The sequence below is a fragment of the Anabas testudineus genome, chromosome 6 (genome assembly GCF_900324465.2).
Source record: "Anabas testudineus chromosome 6, fAnaTes1.2, whole genome shotgun sequence".
Taxonomy (NCBI): Eukaryota; Metazoa; Chordata; class Actinopteri; order Anabantiformes; family Anabantidae; genus Anabas; species Anabas testudineus.
Genome location: NC_046615.1, coordinates 21,924,392 through 21,949,383, shown reverse-complemented (window position 1 = coordinate 21,949,383; position 24,992 = coordinate 21,924,392). Strand labels below are relative to the sequence as shown.

Sequence of the window (24,992 nt, the reverse complement as noted above, 5' to 3'; positions counted from 1 at the left end):
ACTGAAGTACAACATTTAGCCATGCAAATACACTTTAAGCACAGTAAAACAATGAAGATCGTGCAAAAAAGGCTGCAAAAAGAATGATAAAGGAAATTTCAGAGGATCTATGATCAACAGTTGTTGATTTACAAAAAGCTGGAAAGGGTTACAAAGTAATTTCAAAGACTTTAGAAATTCACCAGTCCACAGCTGCCAAACAATCTATAAATGGAGACACTTTGGGACTGTGGCTACTCTACCAAGACGGGGGCGGCCAGTCAAAATGACCCCAAGACCTCAACAAACACTAACTGAAAAAGCAACCCCAAGTGACAGCCAAAGATTTGAAGGCATCATTGGAACTGGCTAACATCTGTGTCTATGTTGAACTATTTGGAAAGAACAAACAGAACTACATCTGGTGTAAAAAGGCCACAGCATATCATCATGAAAACATCATCCCAAGTGTAAGGTATGGTGGAGGAAACATCATGATTTGGGCCTGCTTTGCTGCATCAGGGCCTGGCCAGCTTGTAGTGATTGAGGGGAAGATGAATTCCCAAATGTGTCAAAAAAATCTTCAGACTAATCACTAATCTGAGAATGTCTGTACGTCAGCTGTTGGGCGATGCAACAGGACAATGAACGAAAACAGCAGATCCTCCTTTTGGAGTGGCCAAGTCAGAGCCCAGACATCAACCCAATAGAGATGTTATGGAACGACTTGAAGAGAGCCACACGACACATCCGAAGAATATGATAGAGCTAAAGCAGTTCTGCAAAAAGAATGCGTTAAAATTCCGAACGATGTGCAGGTCTGATCCACAGCTACAAGAAGCCCCTGGTTGAGCTGACGAGAGATCAGAAATTTTTTTTGTGCTATTATTTTAGGCACATCATATTTGTTTATCATCAATTTGTTCATAGTCTTAGATGAAAATCAGATCATATTTTATCACAAATTAATGCAGAAAAACATGAAATTCCAAAAGGTTCACATACTTTTTCTTGCCACTGTAAGTAGTGATTTAAGCTTAACAAGACAAAAATCTTACATCCCAAATGACAGTTCCCTCTGCCCTTCACTCCCTCGACAGCAATGTCAGGTTTCTACACAATTTATTTCCTCGTGTCAGTTATATCAGATCCTATCAAGTGGAAAATTACAACTCAGAGTTAATGTTCCATATCAATCAGGCATTACAGTGGCTGGTGTTCCCCCTTAAACACCAGCCACCACCACAATTATAACCCATTTTGGCAATAGCAGTAGAGTATTTCTATTCTTCTCATATTTACGGCTAATACAACAGATCATATGGAGATTCCTGTACTGCTGTTGCAAGTTAGTTTCAGACCCCGAGTGTTTGAAGAAATGGCAGAATGAAACAACAAAACAATGTCAGGAAGTCCTCCTTCACTATTTGATTTCAATTCGGGTTTTCAAATTTTTACAAATACATCTTTAAGAATTAAAGCTTTTTTGATCTGTGGCCCTTCTGTTCATCTACCAACTGTTTCGGTTCATAAATATACAATATAACAATGCAAATGTTTTTTGGATTTAAATTTCTAATGCTTTAACACCAGTCGTGTTAAGATGGCTGCAGGTAAAGAGCCTTCATCGATTACCTGATAAGCTACAGAAATCTGAGCTTAGAGGAGAAAAGCTAGCTCAAGTGATTAAGATCATATGACATGGACAGCATCTAAATAATTATCTGTTCAGGGAAATTAACTGCTCCTTAAACAAATCCTACAATATAGCGCTGCTTAGAAGTCCAGAGGCTCCATATGTGTGAGTAAAGTTTTTCTGTATGAACTCTGGGTCCTGAGATTCGTTGAGATTTTAAGATAAGTGTGTGGGTATAAAACCTGTCTGACTCTGTATGTTTGACCAGTCAGTCATTGTGAAACCACCAAATCCTCAAATGTCAGCAGTAAAGGTGGTTGAGTACATTCTTGTTTTTGTCAGAACTACAAAAATATAACTTGCACCATCATCTGACTTCCTCCTCCTACATTTGGCTCTGCAAGCTCTAGACTGCTGCATTTGGGTGGGGGTGCTGGGTTGTCATGTTAATTTCTTAGCAATCACACTGAAGATAAGGCGAGGGTGGGACAAAGACCCCACTCAGATGAACCCCAGTCTCATACGCATAGAGACCAACACACACACACACACACGTGCATAAACTAAGTGCAGCTGGACGTCTATTCATTGGTGTGAAGTGGAGGCTCTCGTCTTCGCAGAAAAGGAATTGGCCTGTGGTCAAACAGGCCGAACAGCTGCTCTTAACATGCACTGATGAGAGGATGCTGCTGTCTGGCTCACAATGGTCTGGACTATCTTCATCAAACCAGTAAATTAAGCTATAATTGACATACAGTCTATTCACATCTAATAATATTAGAGGACGTCACAGAACTTTCTTTTTAGTCATTTATTTAAAATATGTCACGGACAGACAAAACAAGTCATTCAAAAATCTCAACTCACTCTCCGGGAACATGTGACGGACATTTATTACCAGTTGGAGACATTTTACAGACTTAGTCAGTAAATAAAGGTTAGCATTGTTTCTAACTCTGGAATCAGAACAAGAAGTTGTTTAGACAGGTTACAGCGTTAAACCAGAATGTTTGTACAGGACGTATAAAGCTGTAAAAGCTCAATGGACACAATTGTATGAGAGTTCCTATAACCTGGCATGCACAATATAACCAGCGTGATTCTGCTGTTCTGGTTCAAACGGTGACTGTTTCCAGTTTGTGTCAATGACTACGTACTGCATGTTCACCCACTGAAATTCTCTTTACATAAGATTACTACAGGAAGGAAACAATTACTTCAATTACCAAAAAAGCAGAAAGGAAAAATAGTCAAATCACATTTGCATTTCTAATTGCTGCAGCTAGCAACTATTTTCTATATTATGGCCTCTTCCATTCCTGCAAGATTATATTGGTAAATAAGAAGCCTACTGGGAGGGTAATATAATGAATTGAAGGGACGAATTCTAAAAGACAGACTAAATGTCACTAGAGACAACAGGAGATGTGACCTTTACTGAAGAGGGGACAGTCTGCAGACTGCTGGCCTGACTGGAATGATAAAAGACACACACTGAGTTACACGTGAACATGCAGACATTCAAACATACAATCGCGTGCATGAATGCACGGGCACACACGTCTATGTCTTTCCAAAGAGAACAAGAGGGAAGTATATCTCATTATGTATAACAGATATACAGCCTATGGTATTTGAAATTGACACATCAATATTTATCTTTAATAGAGGCCAAACTATTGTTGGAACAAAAGTACTGAATTTAGACTATAAACAGCTGAACAACCCTGTACTGTGATATCAGAAATCACACACAGACGTTTTGTTAGCTTTGTACTCCAGCACACTAAATTTGAAACAATAAATCTAAGTGTTGACTTTCAGATTTAATTTGATATACATGTTTACATCCACATCAGACAAACCTAGTAGAAACTGTGATCACTTGTGTACACAGTTGACTTCCTTCACCTTCCTGTTGAAGCCCTGACAGGCCTGTATTGAAGTGACTTTCAGGATTTTTGTTATCACTCTAAATCAAAACTTTATGTTTAGATTCAATGTCCTGTTGCATTAATCTGAATTTGTGACATTTAAAATCCAAAGTCTGCACTAATCAACCATATAGGATGTGAACTGACTTCAACAGTGGCTGTTGAGCTGCAATAGAGAAGAAACAGCTAAACACAATGACTGAAAACACAAACACACACACACAAAGTAATTGCTTTTCTCTCAGAAAGTGGTATATTGTTTTCAGTACATAGGAAATGAATCCAAAACCTAGCTAGTTTCACAACAGAAAGTTGTCATGTCAGCATCCTCACAGAGCAGCGCTGCATCAATGTCAAACATTATCATAAGACAAAGCAGGCTGTCTGTATCCTAACCTGTTAGTTGCTCCGTTTTGGGCTGCTCATGCCTGCAATGGTTGTTGGCAGGCACAATTAGGGAGCACCACATAGCATGGCTCATGTGGCTTGCCTTGACTGATGGGGCTGCTAGCAGACCCGGTCTGGGTCCAACTACCTCTGCTGACCTTTGAGCGAGACAGAACGCAGCCAGCATCTGTCACAGCAGCAGGAGCTGATAGGCTGGTCTCTCTGTGTGTAAGGACCCTGGTGTTTCTGCCTATGTTACTGCGTATTCTTCTGTACATGAGTACCTGTGTTTGAGTTCGAAGGTATTCATGGATAAGTGGATGTGCGATATGGATATGCAGCACATGCACCACAATGATCTCTAAATTCATACAACTAAGATCCTGAATATAAGAAGGTGTCAACCACAGACATACCAACATATTAATATAGAAAATGCTTCACAGCACAACGTGAGTCGTTCTATAAATACATGCACTCTGACAGACTGAATACATGTTTTCTAAATGACAAGATGCATACTCAGTAGTTAATGACAGATTTAGATCTCATGTCTAGTTTTTAATTTCCTTCTTCTTCTTGCAGAGCATTCAAGTATAGAAACACCAAGATAATATTAGCTGAATGAAGAGTTGGCAGTTAAACAGTGTGACAAAAAAAGTGTTTAGGTTTCACTGCTTTTGATGTTGGTTTGTATTTAAGTCTCTACAACACAGAGAATACAGTCATTATTCTGAATCTGTAGAAATCCTCTGAAATTAAAAGAGTAGTATCTTTAGTATCTTCGCTGGCTGTAAAGTAAGCAAGTCTTCTATTTATTTTATTGATAAGTAAATTGGTTCAGTTTTGTGTCACTGCTCACCAATATTTGCTCTCTTCAGTTTGTATAATTTGTGTTTGTCTTCCCAGCCATGATGCACTCCAAATTAATGCAATGGATAATTTGCTTTGCTTAATGCTTTAGCATTATTGTCACTGTGTGTCAATAAAGCTACTAGGAAAAACAACACAAAGGACAGAAGGGAAGGGAAATTAATTTCTTAATTTTCTCTGCTTTACTTGCAGGCTGATGGAACAGGCAGTTGCGCACAAAAACCAAGATGTGCGAGGGGCTGACACAATCTGTCAAACAACCTTTTATTTTTAATTATTTCCATACCCACAGAGTACACAAAGCAAAACAAACAGACGGAACATCAACAAAAAATAAATAAAAAGATTGAATGCCGTTCCTTCTCCCCATCCTGGGCTTAATTTGGCTCTGCTCAACAAGCCACTTTGTAAACACAGATATGAGCTACTAGAGCTAGTGTGTCCCTTGCATAAACACAGATAGGCTGTACAACTAAGACATAAAGAGGCAACCAACACACACACCAAGCCAGCAGGCCTTCGCCCACGCGCTGTGCAAAGTGTCCACTTCATGAATATCAATACAAAATGTACAGGGCCACCTGCTGTACACAATACAAAGGCCATTTGCAGAGGAAAAGATCAGAAACACGGCTACCGTACAGTTCCCAGCTACACACAGCAGCACACCAAATGAAGCAACACCACATTACTTACCCTCCATTCCAATTAAACATCCACTGGAGCCACCAACACACTAACAAGGCTTAAATAAAAATAGCTTTGGTTAAAGATGCAGTGAAAGTGAGATTCTCTTCTCTCTTCCACCAGAAAACACCGTCTCCCCACATCCATACAGCAATCTAAGCAGCAGCTAGCCGTCTTTCACAGACCACATGTATTAGTGGGGGCCCCTGGCACAGTTTGTTTTCCACGATTGGTTGCCGTGTGTGAGTGACAGCAGGCCGACACAATTGTATGCCAGCTCTGTCCTGCTCTCCCTCTAGTAACCCAACAGAAGAAGTATGGGGTTGGGGTTGAGGGGGGTGTCTGTAGATACCAGTCCAGCCAATCAATAACATGGATTTTAATGAAGGTGGATGGGGGCAGGGTGCTCCTTAGCTTCCTCCAGCAGAGGTAACCATGACAACCCCTAAATGACCTTACAGGAGAATGGCGGCTGCTTGGTGCAGATTTACACATAGCCAAGACTCAGTCTTCCAGCTCTGTGATTATTGTGATGGAAATATTTTTATTTATCCCGACCGTCCGTTTCTAACCAGCCGACCTTTTAAAAGTCAAGCAATGAGACACATTTCCTCCTAGCAGTATCAATCCAGCCTTCCAGATGGCCACTGACGAGCTCCAGTGGAGTAACTGGGGGTTAAGTGCCTTGCTCTAGAGCCCCTCAGCAGGAGTTGCAAGGACACGGTGAAACATTATCATTTGCTTATCGGCTGAATAGGGTAGTGGTAAGGTCATGGTAAACCCTCCATGTGGGCGAAGGGGTTTCCAGTTGTGGTCCTCAGACAAAACCTCCTTACACATACCCATCCTTTGCCTTGTACCTTGTATCTCACTTGTAAGTCGGTTGCCCAATGACTAAATATAAATGCTTACACTGGACACAGAAGTTCCCACTTGATCCGTTGATCAGATCAAGGCGCCTTCTTTCTTTCTTTGGCTTACTGAGATACTGTAGAGGGAGGATGGAAAAGAGCCCAGTGAAATTAAATGGCTGACAAGGTTAGCTGCAGTTCTATGTTACCGTTTGAACATGATGATGACAAATGTGGTGATTTACTCTAAGAGATCCCACTGAACCGATTCAATTATCACTGCACTTCCTTGACTATCCACCAAGAAGAATTATCGTGCGAGCAGTTTTCACCAACACTCCTCCTCTACCAACAATAGTACTAACCAGGGTTGAGAGCTCAAGTCTGACAAAGAGGATAAATATTTCTGCAACATAATGAGGTAAGGCTTCTTAAAGAAATCTAAAATGCTAAATAATAGTAAAACAGATCATTAACTGTGTTGTCAAACGCAAGATAATCCAAGCATGTTTAAATCCAGGTGTTTACCACTTACAGCTACAAGAAATTATACAGGCAGCTGCTGCATTAACAGCTGAACGCTGGTGCTTACACATCACTAACATGATGACAGACTGAAAAATAAGTGCAAACGCTGTCAAATTACTGTCTCCGCAATCTATTCCTCTTTTATAGCAGACCTATAATTTAAATACAATCACAGAAGAGAGAAATGAGACGCCTTCTTTGTTCTGTCAGAGAGGTTTTCCAGTACCAAGCTATCCTTTCCATTGTGGCAGCCCCCTAAATTCACTCTTAAACACTGTCCAAGAACAGAGTTCTGTATCAGCCAAATAATACACCATATTCTGTCCATACATGCAGTCCTGAACGTTAATCATATTTAGCCTCATTTTGCAAGCTACCCTGTCAGGAGCCAAGCACAAGTAATGACTACAGCTGAGGGAGTACACCGAGAACAGTGATGTTTTTATTTCCCGCCTCACCATTTCACAGCCAACTAATCTAGCTAACTATGACACAAGTCTGCAGCCTGTTCTATGTCCTGCAGTTAGCTGCACTGAGATATTTTATCAATGTTACTGACAGGCCTCTTACTTACTCCATTTTTAGGGGTATCATTATCCAGACAAGCAGGAAATTTAAAGCTACTAGGGATGCACGTCAACTTGAATGTCATCTTAATAATATCAGAATTACTCCAAGCTTTCTGTTGGTTATATTATTTTGACATATTAATATTTTCAATTGTTATAAATTCTTAAATTTCAACATTAAAAAGACAAACGACTGCACAGGAAATGGATGAAAATATGTATAATAATTGTTGAAGATACACACGATGGCATTCAGTGGACAGTTTCACAAAAAGCGCCTCACAAGTAAACGCTGTTTGCCTTTTGTGGTCTTGCTAGGAATCAACCCCAGTGAAAATCCAGAAAAGGCAGTCATTCTTATGTTCAGCTACATTAAAAATACTTTTAAACAAACGTAATAGTACCCACAGTGAGTGGGGAGGCATGTTGATATTGAAGTCAGGAGGAACAGAATGATCTCACCTCCCTTGATACTGGCCAAGCCTATGATCATTGAAACTCAAGTGTCTCCACACTGTTACTGTTGGCACCGGCTGTGGACCGCTGAGGTTATGGATGGCACCGGCTAATGGCCTGGGAGCTGGTCCGGTCTGCTAAACAGTTTCACAACCAGCTTTAAGTCCACATATGGAGATTTTGAAAGCCAGTAAATTGACTTTATTAATGTTTCCAGATTTTTCTGTTAGGTAGTTGAGTTTCTGTCTGAGCACCATGGGTTTAGCATTCTTACAAGAGTAAACAGCAAATGATCAAGGCAACAGGAACGCTTATCAAACAAGTGAAGTCAAGGAAAAAATAGACCTGAAAGGGCTGCAGAGTTTGCTGCTCCAATGTTTCTACAGCGTCAAACACTGATGATTAAAGAAAAAGCCTTTTGGCAGAAATAATCCACTGATAAGGCAGTAGATAAACATTGTTGTTAATTGCCTTTTTGACTGCCAGCTCCACAGATGCATAACAGCGTGAGTCATGGAGCTCTTCTCACAGCAAAGGACAAACATGCTCTTCAGTCAAGTTCCCAAACAAGCTGGTTAACTCAAGTCCTACTAACTCAAGTTTGTTTTAATCCACGTGGAACCATACACTTGTTATATTTAATCTTAATTATTTGTGTAATCTCTGAATCTTAGTATGTTTACAGCAGTCACATCTTAGGTCTTTCACAGATATTGAAAAGCTGAATTAATTTCATGATAAAAAAAAAAAAAGGTAAAACTGCACAAGCAGTTTGGCAATAATATGCTGATAATGTCAAGAGTTTGAGAGGTTTCCATCACAATAATAACCCTAATTCCAGTGTTTCACAATCAGAATAAGGTTTCTCTTATATTTAATATTCATTATGCATCAACAGCGTGCACAAGCTTTAGGATGAAATGCTCCAAATGGCTGAAGATTTTAGGGTCAGAGGTCATGATCCATGAGAATATATTAGCGCCTCTTTCACTGGATACGAGATAAAATCTTTAAAGAGGACCTTTATAAAAAAAATAAGCCTCCTTTTCGGCTCATTTAACTTCTAGTCACTATATGAGCTCAGGAGACAAAAATAGCAGAAGTCAGCAGTTACCACAGAAACCCGATCACTCCGGCGTTATGCCGTTCTTACGAGGGTTACCACAGCAACAGAGACAGCTGGTTGCCATCAGAGGGCTGTTTGGGTATGATCAAATGGCCATTTTCAGTAAGCACCTTATTCTGCTTTTAGGCACCAACAGTGCAACAACCAAATACAACGTACAACCTGCAGCTTCCTGAGCAAGAGAATTCAGAGCCCATTAGTGGCTTATCTTACTGCTCTGTAAGATAATGTGATCTTGTCAGACAAGAGGCAAAATATATCCAGCTTAAAAAAACATAACATAATGGCCATAGATGAAATAGCACTTATACAAGGTCGAACTGATATGACTTAGGTATGGACTCTAGCAAGCTTCCCACAATCAAAATATGGCTCCATTTGCCAATTGCCTTTCCCTGAGCTCATCCTTTTTAGCAGGCATACTGCTGGCAATCTAACATTAATCCTACACAGAAATAGCTTCTTTTTCAGTGAGTGTAGTCTTCAGATTTCAGGCAATTTCGATACATGAAGACAGCATCCTTTTATCCAATACACTATAAAAATCCACAGTGGTTTGAAATTGTATTAACAGTAGATATTATTGGGGATTTTGGCCCTGAAGTGTACATTTACTCACACCAGATGATCAGGAAATAACGGTATCACACACATAATGATGTAACTGATATAATCCTGCTGACGTCAGGAAGTGTAAGCACACAAAGTCACACAAACCAATGTTGCAGTGGCTAGGACACGTGAGTAATTAGTATGTTTCAGAGACCTTTCAAAACTTAGTTAAAGACTAAATCTTGATTTTCCAGCAGCCAGGATCTGGACAGCTTAGACAATCTGACCAGCATTTAAGACTGACTTTAATTGTGCCCAAAGTTCTCTACTTGTCCTGCCACACATCTGTACGACCCTGTGGGGAGCATTTGGTTTAGAATGCAGCCGAAGTGCACGCTTCATCCTCCTGTCTGCTCTACTGTGGCCTCCCTGCTCTGTGTGTGTGTGTGTGTGTGCACTGCAAACAGACACACAGACCTGAAATTGGATGCACGTATTGTTTACGATGCAGATCGCTGACATTAGATCTGGAAATATGAGTAATTTAGTGATGCTAAACCTAGTCCACCAATGCAAAAACAAATTAGAGTTGTAACATGTCCAAGTCTGAATCTTATACAAATCTTAACCACATCATCTCATAATCCAAGTGATTTATTTTGCAGATAAACCTAGTAAATTCTACCCTATAGCAAAATAACCATGGGCCGTTTTTTTAAACGCCTCTTAAAAAGGAACAGTGATACAGAATCACCAAACTCAAGCTTGTACTAGTGAAATGTGAAAATGCAAAGTTCCCTCTTTGTTCTTTGATCCTGTAGAACAAAGAGGACTGCACTATGGCGTCCTCCTTGAAAGCAACCCGCAAAGGCTCATTCTAAGTTAAAGAAAAAGATTCTCTCCGATTCTCATTTCCAATACTAAATGAATACTATATTCCATTTCTTCTAATAGATCCCTCTAAATCTTTCAGACTTCACCTTTAATGTCACTCAGATCCTCACACTTGACCATTTTTCCTGCTTCCAACACATCACATGTCAAGAATTGACTCTTCAGGTGCTGCCTAATCTATCCCAACCCTTGACAGGTGCCATTGTAACAAGAGAATCACTGTCATTCACTTCACCTGTCAGTTGTTTTAATGTTGTGGCTGATCTAAGTATACTTAGTAGTATGATTAATGTCCAACATTCATCAACCAACTGTTCTAAGAGATAGCGCTGCGATTTTTGAACTGTGGTAACAAAATCAACAAAGGAACAAACTACTTCACAACATTTTTGTCCCAACATTGCTATGCTGTCATCGTATTTATACATAAATCTGAGTTTCTTTAAGACAATTTGATATCATACAATCAATAGCCCTGAAGCTGCAGTGCTGATTGAATGGGCTGAGGTGCATTTAATTTAACTGGTTTGAATCCATCCTGAAGTTTTTGTAATAAGTTATTCACTTCCCGTCTCCCTCACTTTCTGTCACTGTTCATTTTGTACTAATGATAAAGTTTAAATGACTTTAAAAGAAAAAATCAATACCCCTTCAGGCAGAAATAAAGTGTTATACCACCTAGGAAACTGCAAGTACTGACCTCCATTTTGATTAAGTGTGAACTTATTGTAGAGCCACTGAATCATCAATTTCTTGCTCATAAAGCTCTATAAGCAAGACGGGATTCGGACATTTGCAGCCAGAAATAAGGCCCATCTGTGTGTATGTATCTTTGTAATTGCATTTACCCTGAAGAGTGTGAGGCGTGTGATGACGTTTCTGCTCATACTGGGGGTCAGTAGGTTGTGTTTTTAAGTGATGTTGGCTAACCCTAACCCTAATTGAAGGAAAGGACTGCTCTTTAAAATCTAACAGTTAATAAAACATACAAAGACATAGCTTAAAAAGTTAGAATGGAAAATAAGAGCTTGACTTAAGGTCATTTAATGTCACTAAAATCCAAAAGGTACAGTTTGTGCTATTCTGTCATAACTGAACGTCTGCCACAGTTTTTTACAGAAAAAAGCCACTTAATCTTTAACATCTGTTCTATTGTTTTAAGTAACTATACATACATGGCAAACACAGAAGGGGGATGACAGAAGCTACAGCATGCTACGAAAGTACTGTAGCTGAAGTATAGATTAAAATAGTATATTGTCAGATATTTTAAATAAGTTGTTATAATAAGAGTTAAAAAATGTCTTTCTCTGTACTGGAGAGGATACATATGTAAGTGATTGTCCTGGCTACTGATTACCTCCACCATCTGCTATTATGAGAAAAGGGGAAAAGAGTCCACAAAGCAATTCAGCACCAAACCCGAAGTGACCCTCATCAAATGCAGCACAGAAGTTGACAGATCCATTTTATTTTTTCATTCACAGTTTGTCAATATACTGTTCGAGCTTCAGCTATTTCTAATTTTAACTCTGAACCTAAAACTTTCTAAATGTGTCTGAATTCATTTCCTGTTACAGTGGTTGCTGATGCCATGTTGGAAATAAAGTGGACCCAAGCTGTTTCCTAGCAAAGCAATTCCAATGAAATAGCCCATAAAAGGGCTCCGACTTACGTATGAGTGTTTCAACAAATGCTGAGCACTTACGCACTCTTTTAAATCAGAGGCTCTGAAATGTTAGTCATTGGCTAACACTCACTAATCTTCTCTGCAGTCCATGTAGTGTATGCACTGTGACCTTGGTCCAGAACATTACATTTCGTTTCTATTAAATACTGCTGAAATGATTTTCTAACACACCTGTGCCAATCTGCACACATGACAAAATGGCAATGGGACAGCAGCAAAGTGGGATATAAGCTACAATCTGCCAAATAATCAGAAAAGGTCACACGCTACATCAGTGTGTCCCAGCTAAGGTGTCTATTAACATCATATCCTGTACACACCTGAGAAAATATTTATAGATGTGAAAATAAAGCAAATTATCAGTATTATGAGTATTATGTGTATTCCAGATCTCTCTGAGTACCTTAGGAACAGAATTCATATATGTGTATGTCTTTATCTTTTTACTTTTATCTTCTTTGGTATTCAATATCTTACTCTGATCAGTAGAATACAAACGTAGACATCTGAGCAAACTTAAAGTAAATAAAAATGAGAGGGCTCACGCGGACACATTTAGCTATTATTTGATCACTAAATGAAAAGCTCTTATAACGTAACATGCTCCTTACAATTATAAATATCATTAGAAGTAAACTGTTTAATTAAATACATTTGGTGATCTCTAAATATCTTTAAAAAACTAAAAACATACCCAATAAGTTGACAGGTGCTGTCAAACTGACTCTGTTAAACTGAAGCATTAAATGCGACCCTCAAATGACCTCAAATTTTGGCAAGATTACAGAATCTAAAACCTCAGCCCGGCTTTGGCAAAATGTAATCTATACCAGGCTCCACTTCCAGAAAACTCCACGTTGCCGTCCACTTGGCTGCACAACACAAATTACTCTCAACTCCTCAGTGGAAAAGTGGTGCATGACAGCTCTCCATCACTGTAACAGACAAGATGCTAACACACCACAGTCAGAGCTCCAGCTGGTGTGCGTGCTAGCTATGATCTGACGTCAAAAAAATAAGTTACTTTTCACTCTCACTGTGAGGCCTTGACAGAATCAATTAGATCAGCTAAGACTTCCTTGAAGCGTCACAGTATTGATCAAAGTGAAAGGTTTTCTTGGGAGGGTGTGGTGGGTGACTAGAAAGGGGTACAGACTATAGACATCAGCTCGCCTAAAGATGAACATTGCAACTGTTCTGAGAGAGGTTAGGAAGTGCACGCTGCCCAAAAACACACGTGCACACATATATCAGCGCGCCTATGTTAGCTTCAGCAGCAGCAGTCGCTGGAAACACACGCTTACACCTTACAGCACTCTGAGCCCAAAAAAGAAGGCAGGGTAGGATGATGCTTCTGGAAACCATGCAACTCTGGCTAAAGCATCCATCTTCTGCCATGCTCACTCACAAACACACACACATGCACAGAAACACACTTAAATAGCACTCAGCATTTCACTAAAGAGGAGTGAAAATACATACAGAGAGGAGATGATGCACACAGCACACACACACACACACACACACACACACACACACACACACACACACACACACACACACACACACACACACACACACACACACACACACACACACACACACACACACACACACACACACACACAGGCTGACAGTGAGAGAATGCAAGGCAGGTAGTAAGCTCAGCGTGAACAGCTAGCTTATAGTGCCGACCCTTCGTGCTAAAATGGTAGATCCCAGATTTCTCCCCATGCAATCTGCCACCAGCAACCATGGAGGCAAAACAGGAAGAAGAAAAGAGAGCAGAGGAGGGATGTAGGAACAGAGGAAACCTAGCCATTTCCTTTTCCTCCCCTCCAGCAGCTAAAACACATACATAGACACAAAAAGACAACATAAACATAAACAAACGCAGAGGAGACAAGAGGATGGTGGTACTTACATGAGGACTCTGTGCCGAACATGGCTGGGCCGGGAGCTGTGATGGAGAGAGAGGAGGAGAAGGAGGAAGAGAGGAGTGAGAAAGGGGAGGGTAAAAGAGAGAGAGAGAGAGAGAGGGGAGGTTGATGAGCAGGCAGCTACACAGCGGGGGTCATCAAAGCAACACAATGCAGCCAGCCGGCCGTCGCTGCCTCCCAGACAGCTAGATGCCCCAGCTCGGCTAACTGTCGCTGCCTTAGCTCATGCGCTCAGTTGCTCTGACCGCAAAAAGGAAAAAAAAAAAAAAAAAAAAAAGGGGTCTTATGGATGAATAAATCAATAAATACATAAATAAAAAATAAAGGTAAGCAGAAATCCTTCACGGGCAAATTGTAGTGAAATCCAGACATGAGCGATGGGGTTGTGGCTAGCTATCGCATCTCTCCTCTTTCTGCAGTCTATATCCTCCTTCTCATCCTCTCCTCCCCGTCACTCTCTTGCTTCTCATTCTACTTTAGGATTTACTGAGGAGAGAAAGAGGAAAGAGGGGGGGGGGAGAGAGAGAGAGAGAGAGAGAGAGAGGATTTCCAAGGGAGAGGAGAAGAGAAGAGAGGGGGGAGTGAAAAACTGAAAGTCTGCTGAGGAGCCGCTGCTGCTGCTGCGGCTGCTGTAAGACAATAGCTATGCAAACAGAGAGTGACGTCAGAATGGAGGGGGAGACAGAGAGCTGTAAAAAGACTGACTACTGCTGCTAGACAGAAGGAGAGGGAAAAGAGATTGAGGGAGGGAGGGAGGAAAGAACCAAGCAGCATGAGTGGAGAATGGGGGGGATGGAGAAAGACGTGCAATACAGAAGAAAAGAAGGGACAGAAAGTAGGAGAAGAAAGGAAAAATGAAGAAAGCCAAGAAATGAGAGGAGCATCTGAGGCACAGTAAGGAAAGGAGGTGGGAGAAAGGAAAGGAAAAAGAGAGGAGGCAGATAAAGAGATACAGAGTGGGGAGAGGGAGGCAGCTGGGGCTGAGGGGGCACAGGAGAAAAAGTGTGGGAAGCAGGCCAATCAAAATGGTTTGTCTACTACGGAGCTACAGAAAAAAACACTAGAGATACAGGAAGGAGCTGTGAAGAAGGCAAGGGGCTGCAGTCTGTCAGTTCAACAAATTAAAACGGGTATGAAGCAGAGCGTTTGAGACTGCTGTGTGTTTACCTGCTGTTAATACAACACACACGCACAGCTCGCCATCAGGGCGCCAGAAAACAAATGTTCCACGCTAATCACAACATTTAGTACTTGCTTTGCAATATTTCCCCCCCCCAAGGATGTTTTAGATTAAAAAGCAATTACAAAATATCATGATATTAATTAATTAAATGACTAAACCTTTAAATGTTTTTATGCCTCACGCACAAACAAAATATTTGTATTTTAGATATATTTTTATGCAACTAGTGCACATACAAAGACTAGTTCTTCAACATGTATTTTCCTTTACCTGCATGCTCTGGTAGCTGCTATTTCCAAAGAGAAAAATGTGACTTCTTTGCGTTATTTAATTGGACCCACAGATAAATGCAGAGCAGATAAACAGAGGAGTAACTAGGACAACAAATACAGAACACCATTTATGTTTATGGAAACTAAAGCATAAGTAAAAATACACAAAGGAATTCAACGCCTGTGGATATAAGAAATGCAATTTAACATTTAACAAGGGTTTAACTGCAAGTGGAACTGATAGTTATTTCAACTCAACAATACTGGTGCTGCCAGTCACATGTTTCTATAAAACTTCATCACTAAAGTTAAACACATACACACCAATTTAATGGGAAACTGCAAAACCTGTATTTAATAGCAAGGAAAGTCTCCTCACTGCTATATTCAGGTCAAAAAATCCTCATCAGAACCCTAAAAGATAGAAAAAGAAAAAAAAAAACGATGCCCAGATTCCCCGCTGTTCTTGCAGTGAATCTGCTGCAAGTGATAAGACCCATTATTGATGAATACTGTAAAACCTTAATGAAGACTGGAGCATCTCTTTAGTGCACACATGAACCAGTAACTATGCAGCAGTGGTGCACACTGGGTTTAAACGGGTACAGTTGTGAGTCTGCCCAACAGCCTGCTAACCTAAATAGATGACAGGTCAGCCGGACGTCCTTGCGCACCCCATTGTCAATGGGGTGAAGCTAGCATGTGGATTAGCTCAGCTACTGAATAGAGGAGCATGTACTGACGGAGGTCTGTGTTCTTTTGTGTCTCAAACCCACTCAAAACCTCCTCCTGCTCCTCTAACCATGTCTTTGTCTCTCAAGCATAAACCCCCTTTTCTACTCCTGCGACACTGCAAAACATCTTTGCTGTAGTGCTGAGCCAAATTCGTATTTTTAATGTCATATTAGGTTTAGATAATATTTCCACTTGGAGCTATCCAAATCCATTTCTCTTCTATTGACTATTGTGTATCGGTATTGTTAATAGAAAAAGATGCATCAACAAGGTTCTGTGTGTCACAGTCGTGGGTCAAGCAGCATTGACCTAAAAGTGACCAATGTCTGAATGACCTACACTGTGCTGTCACTGAACACAGCACCCCAGAGCTGCTGCTAACAGACAGCTCATGCTACACCATACACTACGTTACTGTATTAATACCATTGACCCCCCAAATTTGTGGGGGTTACGTTCCTAAAGTACCTGAGAATTGTAAAAAACACAAATTTTGGAGTTCTTTACAGTGCATCACCACTCCCTACTAAAGACATCTCCCGGGGTAATTTTAATTACACAAGGGGGCTCTATCTCAACTGGGAGAGGAGGAGGCTGTGAGCGGGAATCTGTGTGAAACACTCACATATGTAATCACATACAGTGACTAGCTTTTCACTATTTCTGCCTTTGATCAGCGCCGGTATGAGCTGAAAGGAGATCGAGAGCTGAGGAGAGGTGCTGTGGTTATGCTCTGTTAATCACGGGCTGAGCAAGGCAGGAGTAATTTCCCCCAGTCGATTGCAAAAATCCAACACCCACCTGGTTTCTTATTAGTAACAACTGGAGAAATGCACGAAATATGCAATAATGCTCAATGTACGTGCTGCTGCTATGCTACCTGTCAATGCAGTTTCTGCCAAAAAAAAATCTTGTGCTTAACTGAGGGAACATATGTACCAACCTGTGCTCCAATTACTTGATTTAATTCACTGTTCTGATTTAAACTAATTTAGTAACTCAACTAATTGGACATCTGGCAGTACAGAGTGTGCTTCCCCATTAGGAGGTTTGGATCAGCAAGGCCATCATACGTCATGACATTTCCTTCATTACAGAGGAACAAAAACATCAAGCAACACTGTATGTTTATTTGATGTCTTGTATAATGTGATTCTGAGAACTTTCATGAACTGGTAGAGCATGAAAATCGCCAGCAATGATCACGGGACGAAAAATAGGAAAGTTAAACATCAACTTCAGCCTTTCTTCTTCTTCAGTCACAGTTTGATCCTACATTACACCAGTGGTTACACACCATGGCACGAGGCCCTGCTCTCTCTGCCACACAGATAATTAGGATGCAAACCTATTACCATAACAGCAGTGAAGCCCAGGTGAATGGGGGCGCTAATTGAGTCAGACACTGAGTAATGGAACAATGCCGTCATTCGGTGAATGCTGTACCTAAAAACATGCTCCCATCACCTTTCTTCAATGCAACTGTATTCACGAGCCCTTTATTCCTGAACAATGCACACCTCGCCCTGCCCCCGCTTCCATCACGTACCACCCCGAAAAAGCATCTCCTCCTGGTTGCTAGGCAACTATAAATAAGCGTGAGAAGAGTGCGGCCATCCTACAAGGAGACGAAAAACGAGCAGAAGGATGAAAGAGGTGGAGGGAGTCGGAGAGTGACGGTCCATTACAGAAGCCCAAGACAACAAGGCATGATGTTATGAGTGGAAGTGCAAAGAAGCTAAATGTTCTATAGTTCAATTTGTTGAGTGCCATCAGCTACATGTCACTGTTACACTGAAGCACGAAAGCCCTTCTGTACTTTGGTTATTCTAGTATCAAATACCTCCTGAAATACACCAGCTTCTATTAAGATACCACCAGCTCAAGACATTATAGGAACATGTTGGCTGGCTTCCCATCAATGTTTCTGCTGGAGCTGGCAAACTGCTCAGCCAAATGCATTTTTTCTGGTGGTCAGACTTAGCATGTTACTGGTCCCATTTCCTGACCTGATGAGAATGAATTTACAGCACTCAAAGCCAGCTGGTGTGAAAAAAGGATTCTGCCTACAGCATATGCCATGGCCACAACAGTGGGGATTGGCAGTCTTTTGATAACCAGACAATCACCACCTCTTTTTGCCTTTCAGGGGAACCAGACTCCACCACAAAGGAAGGTCAACAAGGCTTTGATTACCTCCACTGGGTCACAATCTGAAGGCAGGAGCATCATTCAGCTAACTGGGTCAGGAGTGCTGTGACTGTCACTGCTGACACCAGCTGGCTGAAAAGAGGAACTGTGCTTCTTCAGCCTCTCAGAGCTGCTATTACCAAACCAGTGGTGCATGCACAACCAATAAAAGCAAATGAAATGCTGAGACATTTTTATTCTAACTATTAAAACCAAATCCCCAGACTGGATCAAACCTTTATAAAAATGACCTTTAAACAGCAACAGAATTGCAGTGGTGTATGTTCCCTGCACCATCAATAAATTGCTTCAATGACACCAACCCAGTGAAGTGATGCACAGAGGAAAAAGACATAATAAGAGACTGGATAAGCAGGCTGTCACTTCTCTTTCAGCAGTTCCTTTGAAAGGTAAAACTAATCTGAATGGGTCCAGACAAGCTAAGCTCAGTCAGGGCAGGAAGCATGAATTCATTTAAAAAATAAATCTCCCTTCAGGATATATTTGCTAAGCACATATTCCCTCCTTCCAGCACACAGCTAAGGTGAAATTACATTCACATCTTAACTGAATGTTCTGACAGATAATCTCTCCAATTTGTCTGCTTGTTTAGTTTAGGGTACAGACGTCACATCATGTTTTCCACCAGTTATAATGGCAACAGGGTGGTTTCTAACTTCCAGCACAGACAGAGCTTTTGTTCGTCTATCATATCTCCAAAGTCCAATAGCCACAGCCTTCAATGACACACCAAATTTAATTAACGCAACCGTGACTGCTTTTGTGCCCATTCAAATCTGGGAGTGTCAGGTGCAACCAGTGGACTTCCTGCTGCCACTAACCAGTTCCACTTGCAAACCTAGGGTTTTGATGCTTTGCTCACGCTCCACATTTGACTCAGTGAGTCATCAGACAAATTAAAGAAGTCAAAAGGACTTTTCCCATCCTCCTGCAGGAATACTTCATGATACTACTTACAATACTATTTACTGAACCTTCTGTCTAAAAAACATTTTCAACTATTTATGTATTTAATTTGGGAAGCTGCTGAACAGCTGGTGTGCCATAGAAGGCACAAATGAGTGCTTCAGGCAGGCTCGTTTATACAGGTACATAGTCATTAATGTTAACATATTGTTTGCATACATTCAAATATGTTCATACAGTCAAATCTGGAGTTTAAGTGCATTTAAAAACAGGCTACTGTACGTGTCATTCATCAAACTGTCTCTGTATGCAAATTAGAAAGCCAGGTGAGGAGCAGAGGGCGGGGAAATAACCACCTGCTTCATGTTAGTCGCTGAGACTGTGGCTGTTTTAAAGAACGCAGCCCTGTCTGATTAACCTTTGTTTTTGGTATGTAGTCATCCCCTTGTACTGATGTTTAGTTTCCACGTAGTTATTGCAACAAGCACCTGACCCTGGTGTTCTATTGTGGTGAAACTACATGCTTCACACTCTTTACATGCTTTCCTCATTTTGCAAACCTTCAAATGGGTATTCTTTATGAAGTTCAGAATTGCTGATCTCCAGCTCCTTCGCCAAAAGTCCTATATTACCTTGCAAATTCTGAAATTAACATTCACTGACATTTCTGATGATATACGGTGTGAAATCTAAGAAGCACTGAAGACAGAGAGGCTAGTCTTTCACTCTACTACACAAAATCTACTGCATGCAAACATTGTGACTCACCTGTTTACTGCATGGTTGCCATATTGGATGAATTGATGTATTTAACAGGGCATGCAAATCAAATTAGCTGCTCTGTTCCATTTAACTAAAACCACAACACATTCAGGCCTTAACGGCAGAACAGATGAGAACCCTTTTCTCTTACTATGCTACAGCACGTTCTACACAGTGCACATCTCAAACTTTACCTCAAATGCCTGTCATAACTTCCATAGATTTAGTGGGGAAAATCCATGTTGGAAACTGGCTGCACTGTACTAGACTAGCAGCTTCTTTGACATTTTGTGCAGTCAGGGTGCCTACACAGCAGTCGTGACCTTTTCCTCACTTGGCCTGAGCTGTCAATGGCATGGTGAGTCAGATATTAAGACAGCCAGCTGTGAGGGCTTTGGTGTGTTTGCCTTGAATTACCACTTTTGGTGCTTCAAGGTGCCAAAGCCTAAAGGGTAATCCAGGATTTTGGATGTGGATGATCTCAGTAGGTACAGCTAAGTTAAAGCAACCAGTAAGTGGACAAAAAACAGACTTTGAATGTTGACTATTTTCCAGACAGGGCAGTCAGTCATGTCAAAGGTAGGGCAAACACTGAGATCATCTTACCAAAGCAGAGCACAGGTTCTAAATTAAGGTTCTTCACCAGTCTGATCTGGATTTGTGGTAGATTGTGTCACATCATTCATCTAATTCAGGGTGTTTCATTTCACTGTGATAGATGGACTTGTTTATTTTCTTACGGCACCATACTTTCCATACTTTTGGATACTTTCCCAGACTTATTTACTGGTTACTTATTTACTGGTTTATTCCTAACTCCCAAAGCTGAGGAATGACCTTGTTCTCACTACTCCAACCTAGGCTGACAATGTTAGGCTCTTTAATGTCTTCAAAGAGATTTTATTTCCATTTCTGACTCGTGAATTAATTATCTGGGGATATTACGCCTGGAGAAAATGCCCAGAATGCTTCTCAAAACATACAAGTTATCAGCCTGCCAGCATTTGTCACAAAAGCAATAAAAACATATAATATACAACCGCTTGCTTGCAATGCCAGCATTACTCTACACCAACACTACATTATACACAAGCTGGATGCAGATGATGAAAGATGTATTTTACCAGTTTTTAGTAATCTACAGTACTACACCTTTCTGACTTATCCAGTTGAGATATAATTTACGTTACTCCGACAATTAACTTGCCTAAAACAACATAACAGAACATCAAAATTAGCAGAAGTAGTTTTGCATATTTGAGACGTGGGTTTTCAGTATCAGTTTCTGAGAATCAGAGTTGCTTTTCCTTTCTAGTGTCACAACTTATCACCGACACACACACACACATTAAAACCTTTATGACGGGTTTCTGAGCTGAACTAATTAAGCCACTAGCAGCTGTCTGAACGAACCACAGAGCACTGCAGCCACAAGATATGATGCATTTTGAGTAAAGAACATGGCTTCGCATTCTCATTCTTTATAGCTTATAGTCTGATAGATCCACAGCTAAGCAAAGATGTGCTATAAAAATCGATTGTGGCCTTATCTGTTTTAATATTTACAGAAGAAATTACTGTTTCCTGTCATTCAGCAGGTCATACATGGACACAAGGTCACAATTCCACCAGCTAACAGTAGCCTACTGAAACCCCAACGGATCGAGGCAGATGGCCGCCCACCCCAAGCCTGGTTCTGCTGGAGTTTTTCCTCTCCACTGTCAACTTGTGCTGCTCAAGAAGGATTTGTTTGGTTTTATATATAATTCTATATAGCTATATGTTAGGTCTTAAATCTAACATTGTTAAGTGTCTTGAGATCACTTTTTGTGATGTGGTTTTTTATTAATAACCTGAATTGAACTAGATATTCTATCAACACAAAGAATGCTTACTACAGCTTTGTTTAACATAACTGCAAAAGTCCTGTTTTATTATTGGATGTATTTCTCCGGCTCTTATCAATGCAACTGACATAGTTTTCCCCACCTGACAGTGGATACTGTTATCTGAGGGATGCTGAAATTATTTCTTAGAAATGTAAGAAACCACTAACTACATTAAAGTTAGAGGAGTAAAACTGAGAGAAAGTGACTGATGTAATAAACGTTGGGCAGTTTTAAGGGGGAGTCCTGCAGTTAGAGGATCAGCATTTTCATGCTAAAAGGGGAACTAAAAAGAAACATCAGTGATCTACTGATGTTAATAAGAAGAGGAAGTGAAACCTTGTTATCAATGTCATGTTACTCTCAGTTTAGAACGTGGAAAATAAGGTCAGTCAGGGTACAGAGTAGCTTTTTGCATCAATCCAAAGTTTCCTATATTAATATTTGCAGCTAAGATGCAGCTGTATATTATGACTCAATTCTGATAAAGGGAAACCATGCTCGAACTATATAAAAACACCTTCCTTCAATGAAGTGGCAGTGTAAAACAATACCTCTAGTAATGCAGCTTTATCCTACTGAAAACGCACGGTTTAGAAGTCTAACATCTGATATATTGACAGCAAATATTTCCCTGTTGTTGTTGTTGAGCATAATGTAAGAAATTGGAGTTTTATCTCACCAGGTAAAGACACCTTGTTTATTTTTTGTGCTACACTGAGAACAAGATTAGCCAGTGTTTTGTTTAAAAGATACTAAATAATAAATAAACTGATATAATACATCTGAGGTTTCCCCAAACTGGTTTAAACCTTTGACAGATGGTTGTTTCGAATTACCAAACCAACTGGAGGTTCACTGTCTAGACACTTCATTCAACACATGGACTGGAAGAGCTCACAATCAAATTCAAGTTTAAAGACGCATTTAAAAAGGTATATTTAATGAAGACATTCACATATATCTGCATCAAAACCTCGACAGTCTGATAACATCGTATCATGTTTTTCCTGTATAGAGTTTTGTCGATTCCCATGAGACGGATGGTTATATTCTCAAATCTCAATAACTGAGCAAAATTGATAAGGGTTATAATTTCTAATACAATTTAAGGAGTGGAAACGATCAAAGTAATGTGTACTTTTCTAGACTACTATAAGGTCAGAGGTTTGTCAGACAGATATCCAGAAGGTACATACTGCAAATTAACACCTTTTATATGCAAGTGGTGACAATAACAGAGTCAGCAGCACAATGTCACAGAAAACCTTCCACCTTAACTTCAAGTGGTCATGTTCACAGTTCAGTTCAACACACACACACACACACACACACACACACACACACTACTATTAAGGCTCTTCAACCAGCCTTTTTGTGCCGGCAGACTTTCTGAGCACATTCTTCCATGTGTTGCTCAGCACAGTCCCAGGAGACTCCTCACTGCTGCTGTGTGAGCAGAGACACATGAAGCCGAGTGGAGCACCGAGCCGGGCTCAGCGCCCTGCACCGGTCAACAGTTGGGTCCACAAGGCTAACAAGCAGCGGCGACCTCCGGGGTCCAAGTTAGGCTTACATTTCTTTTAAAAGTGAGTAGCACTGAGTTTACTTACTACTGATTGCTCACTTAGGGGGTTTCCCCCTAACAGAGAAGACTTGGCACACATTGTATGAATTATAACGCTTTGACATTGTAAACTCCGCAGATTAGATATAACGCACTGACTCATTCTAAAGACAATTAAAAACCACACAACGCTCCGCTCTCTTGACTTGACGTATGGTGCTTGGCATGGAAAACTACTAAAATGGGAGTTCGGAACATCTTGTTGAGGTTCTAATGTGCATCTAACATCAGACTCTCACGGCTCCAAGCATGAGGAGTTCTGGTTCCACTTGGCTAAGGGTTAGCCGCTCACCCTGCTAGCTAGGTAACGGCTAACATGAGCTCGCTAACGTCTGCAAAACATGGAAAGTTTACAAAAGTGGACACTCCGTGAATGGCAGCGTGTGGAGACCTGTCAAAGCGACGTGTGTGCGAGCTTACCTCAAATTGTGTACATGTGAACGCCGGTTAAATCCTTACTTGTAGCTGGCATTTCTCCACCAGCAGGTTTACATGTGTCAAGTCTCCAACTGCGGACTGAGTGTAGACGTGTCTGCAGACGGGACTGGCTAACGTTAGCCGGCTAACAGTTACCAATTAGCCACCGGCTCGCTAACTGAGTCCGCCTAAGGATGTCGCTGTCACTTATTTAACGGTAACCTAATCTAAAGCAAAGTCGAAATAAAGACACTTTAAAATCATAATAGTCTGTCATAGTTTATAAAATAATAAATATACACACTGCAGGATTGAGGCTGTGGCACAGTGAGACGGACGTTAGCTAGTCATGTCAAATTAAAGCTGTGGTTGTGGTTTGTAACTGAGTACAGTTACAAGTAGTGTTAATTTTAAGGTATTTAAACTCATAGACTGTAAATAAATCAAATATTTTAAACTATAATAATAATAGTTATGATGTATTATGAATGTGCACTAAGTGGTTAAATTACCCATTTTAATTCCCATATTTCTACCTTTATCATATGTGAAGCAGATTATAGATTATTTATATATGAACATCAGTTTGAATTTTTATTTGATTATTGAGTTTATAATCTTGTGGTTGTTATTCTTTCACAAACCATAAAACAGTTTTTTATGCAGGTTGCAGATATTCTCTGTGTAAATATCAAGTCATTTTCATGTCATTCAGTTCGGGAAACACTGTTGGAAGATTTTATAAAACTGCAGCTTGATATTTTGCAGAAAATGATATTTAAGTTTAATTTAATCACAAAAATTAATACAGGAGTTTACTGCTTTTTAAAAGCAGGAACTTCCTCTACTTATTGGCATCATGACACAAAATTAATAGTTACACTTATGATT

At 40.4% G+C, this 24,992-nt stretch overlaps 1 protein-coding gene across 3 annotated transcripts in view; it reads right to left on the bottom strand.

The window, feature by feature from the left end:
* LOC113165905 (suppressor of tumorigenicity 7 protein homolog) overlaps window positions 1-24,291 on the bottom strand; it is a 38,005-nt gene extending 13,714 nt beyond the window's left edge. For 2 of the 3 annotated variants that reach the window (XM_026365706.1, XM_026365707.1), the window contains exons 1-2: window positions 24,105-24,290; window positions 14,087-14,122 (exon numbers count right to left, since the gene is read on the bottom strand). In XM_026365706.1, the coding sequence (XP_026221491.1) occupies window positions 14,087-14,108 (22 nt within the window). In that variant the 5' untranslated portion in view covers window positions 14,109-14,122; window positions 24,105-24,290. Of the gene's footprint in view, window positions 1-14,086; window positions 14,123-24,104 lie in introns of all 3 variants that reach the window. The other variant, XM_026365708.1, reaches the window with a different exon arrangement.
* Window positions 24,292-24,992: the final 701 nt, after the last annotated feature.